Source organism: Micromys minutus, assembly GCF_963924665.1.
Source record: "Micromys minutus genome assembly, chromosome: 17".
NCBI lineage: Eukaryota > Metazoa > Chordata > Mammalia > Rodentia > Muridae > Micromys > Micromys minutus.
In genome coordinates this window covers 18,743,702-18,746,959 of record NC_137952.1, presented here as the reverse complement: position 1 = coordinate 18,746,959, position 3,258 = coordinate 18,743,702, and the positions used below count along the sequence as shown (strand labels likewise).

Here is a 3,258-nt window from a genome sequence, read left to right as displayed (position 1 = left end):
ACCACAAGGCAGACACTGTGTCCAGGGTGGCTGTAAGCTCCCCTGAGGGGCATACACTGGGCTATGCTGTCACTGGAACGTCATTGCTTTGGAATGGCCACGGAACATGGTGTTCTGAGTGCATCTGTATTTACAGAGATGCTACAGAGCTGGCAGCTGGACAGATGTTCGGTCTGGTGGCTTTTTTAGACCAGCTGTGGTAATGCTACTATTAGTGAATTAATTAGAATAAAGATATTTTCTTTCAAAGCAGTGTTTTCCAACTTAATTTTGAATCCTTCTATCTCAGTGCTGAACTACAATCTAACTATGAGACAGTAACAATTTGCTTAAGGTTCTAACTGTGGATAAATAGTCTGGCCTTGTAAGTATCTGACAGGAGGCCCCAGCAGACAAATACTAGACAAAAGACTCCATAAGGCTCCTGGGACCTTATCTAATAAATTTCACAGAGGTCTCAATTGTCCTCATTGGTTAAATTAGAAACTTTTTTTTTTTAAATAGTAACTATGTACTATGAATATAGAAAATCAGTAGTGTTCATGTTGTCTCAAAAGTATTTAAAGTTCATGAAGCTTTAGATCATCTCCAAACCAAACTATTCCCAATACTTCAAATTTTGTGTTTAAAAGAAAAGTTTTGAAAATGAGTAAAAAAAAAAAATTCTCACCTGGTATTTAAATGTCTGAACTGTCATTTCTCCAAAGCAATCACCTCTTTCCTAAACATGCTAATAGCAATTGGATTTTATGCTTATATTCACCCTCTACTATTCCCATTCAAGTTCAGTTGTGTCGTACAGGGTCTCCTCTTCCAATCTTGAAAAATATATCCTGTACCTTTAATAAGGGGACTGGTGAAACTTTCCAAACTTGTTCCCTGGGTTCCAAGTGACGAAATGAGCTGTAATTTGAGAGTCCTGCAATCCTCGGGATATCTTTAGCCAAAGGGAAATAAAACTGAGTTCCCACCCAGTCCAGGGGTTGAAATTGTGTCAGAACAGCTCCCCTTAGCTACTAGCTCCATCTCCCTGGAGCCAGAGGGAACTCCAAAGGTGACCGCAGAGCCAGCGCCTGGAGCAGCAGGTCCCCACTCTGTGGGTCCCTCTGTCCTGCTGCAAAATCAAAGGTTCAGGACCTCCGCCCAGTGTGGAGAGGACCAGAGACTCTGAGGAGCATTCTGCACTCCACTCGCTGCTGCATAAAGCCACATGAAGCCTGTGGAGGAACCTGAATCCGAGAGCAGCAAGCGCGCTGCGCCTGAGGAGGGCGCCTTCATCCGAAGCCGCTGACTCCCAGGGGAACCTCGTTTCCTAGTTCCTGGGCTAAAAAAACGCTTCTCCCGAATATCCAGAATGGTGTTCCCCAAATTGATCTGGATGGGTTTCTTCTGCCACCTGTGTCGAGGCTACTTTGATGGCCCCTTATATCCAGAAATGTCTAATGGGACTCTGCATCATTACTTCGTGCCTGATGGAGACTACGAGGAGAATGATGACCCTGAGAAATGCCAGCTGCTCTTCAGGGTGAGTGATCGCCGGCGCTGCTCCCAGGGGGAAGGGGGCCAAGCCAGTAGTTTGCTGAGCCTCACTCTTCGAGAGGAGTTCACGGTACTGGGTCGCCAGGTGGAGGATGCTGGGCGCGTCCTGGAGGGCATCAGCAAAAGCATCTCCTACGACTTGGATGGGGAAGAGAGCTACGGCAAGTACCTGAGGCGGGAGTCCCATCAGATTGGGGATGCCTACTCCAACTCTGACAAATCCCTCACTGAGCTGGAAAGCAAGTTCAAGCAGGGCCAGGAGCAGGATAGCCGACAGGAAAGCCGACTCAATGAGGATTTTCTGGGGATGCTGGTCCACACCAGGTCCTTGCTGAAGGAGACACTGGACATCTCTGTAGGCCTCAGAGACAAATATGAGCTGCTGGCACATACCATCAGGAGCCATGGGTCCCGCTTAGGTCGACTGAAAAGCGACTATCTGGAGGGTGGGGGACAGAAGACAGGCTAATATTTCCATTGTAACTGCTTCATTTTATCCAAATCTGCACTTACAGAACACATCTGAAGTCATCTTTTAAAAAGAATGAAAACTGTAATAAGTTGAGGTATTCTGATTTTGGTTTGGTTCCGTGCATTATTTATGTTATTATTAAGGTTTTTTTTTTTTTTTCACGTGTGAAAAGCAATTTTAAACTAATCCCTGGGTTATTCCCTAAAAGGTTTCATGGCTATAACAGAATCACTTCTTTCATCCCCACCTAAAGGATGCGTTTTGTGCAGAAGGAAGGAATGATTACCCTTCTCATCCTGAAGATTGTCTGGACATACTAAGGGGGGATAAGGTGGGTGGGGTCCTTTGCATCAGTAGCCTTCTGTTTGGTTTCTGAAGGCTGAGGCGTCTGTGTTTCAGATGAGGTCCCAGGTGTGTTGCATGCCTGCCAGCCAAGGAAGTCACTTGATTCTCCTTTCTCCTTTCACTCTTATTTATTTACTATGTTCTTAGCTGTTTCTGTTTTGCTGTAAGATTGTTATTGAGAATTTGCTTGTAAATCACCACGAGTAAGATGTTCGAAGTTCCATTGTGGGTTTCGGTAAGGTGAAGGTGCAGCATTTAAGACAGCAAACCTTTGGGGAAGTTCTGTGTCTTTCGTTGCACCATCAAAGAAACCGATTGCTTGAACACTCCTCAAGGGGCTATGATTTAAGCTGCAAGCATATTTTTTCTTCTTGAGCTCGGGTAGTATTGCTTTTTTTTTGCTTATCAAAAACGTACTTCAAGAGGGGATGGTGTAGCTCTAGAAACCCCTTCTACAAGTTTTATTATTCAGCCAATAAATGCTTTCATATGATACTGGGTTATTCTTTAATTTACAGTCATAATTCTCATATTTCAAAGAACGACCAGTGTAAAGGAGGGAAGATTGAAGCCAGTTTACCAGAGTATGTGATAAGAATGAGCTTTAAAAAGAAAACAAAGGGGATGAGGGTGTTGTATATTTGAGAACCTTGCCCTGTTTGCACACATAAACCATTCTAGAAAAGGGGAGTGATTTAGCCCGTATCAGAATTACACATTTCATTTTCACTCTTCTGATGGGAAAATCTTAAATTACTCCCATTTTTCATAGATTTCACTGGAAATGTGTGAAAAAAGGTCCATACCTCATGTGCACTTATTCTAGAGAGGCTGTGTGACATATATTCTGTGTTAGTGATGCCAAACAATTTGAAAGCTACTTCTGTGCTCTTAAAATAAAT

The 3,258-nt window shown here is 43.6% G+C and overlaps 1 protein-coding gene across 1 annotated transcript; it reads left to right on the top strand.

The window, feature by feature from the left end:
• Positions 1 to 1,002: 1,002 nt before the first annotated feature.
• On the top strand, positions 1,003 to 2,849 carry FIBIN (fin bud initiation factor homolog). Its single transcript, XM_080931775.1, has one exon. It carries the CDS (start codon positions 1,355 to 1,357, stop codon positions 2,006 to 2,008), a length of 654 nt encoding a protein of 217 aa, XP_080787901.1. The 5' UTR covers positions 1,003 to 1,354; the 3' UTR covers positions 2,009 to 2,849.
• Positions 2,850 to 3,258: the final 409 nt, after the last annotated feature.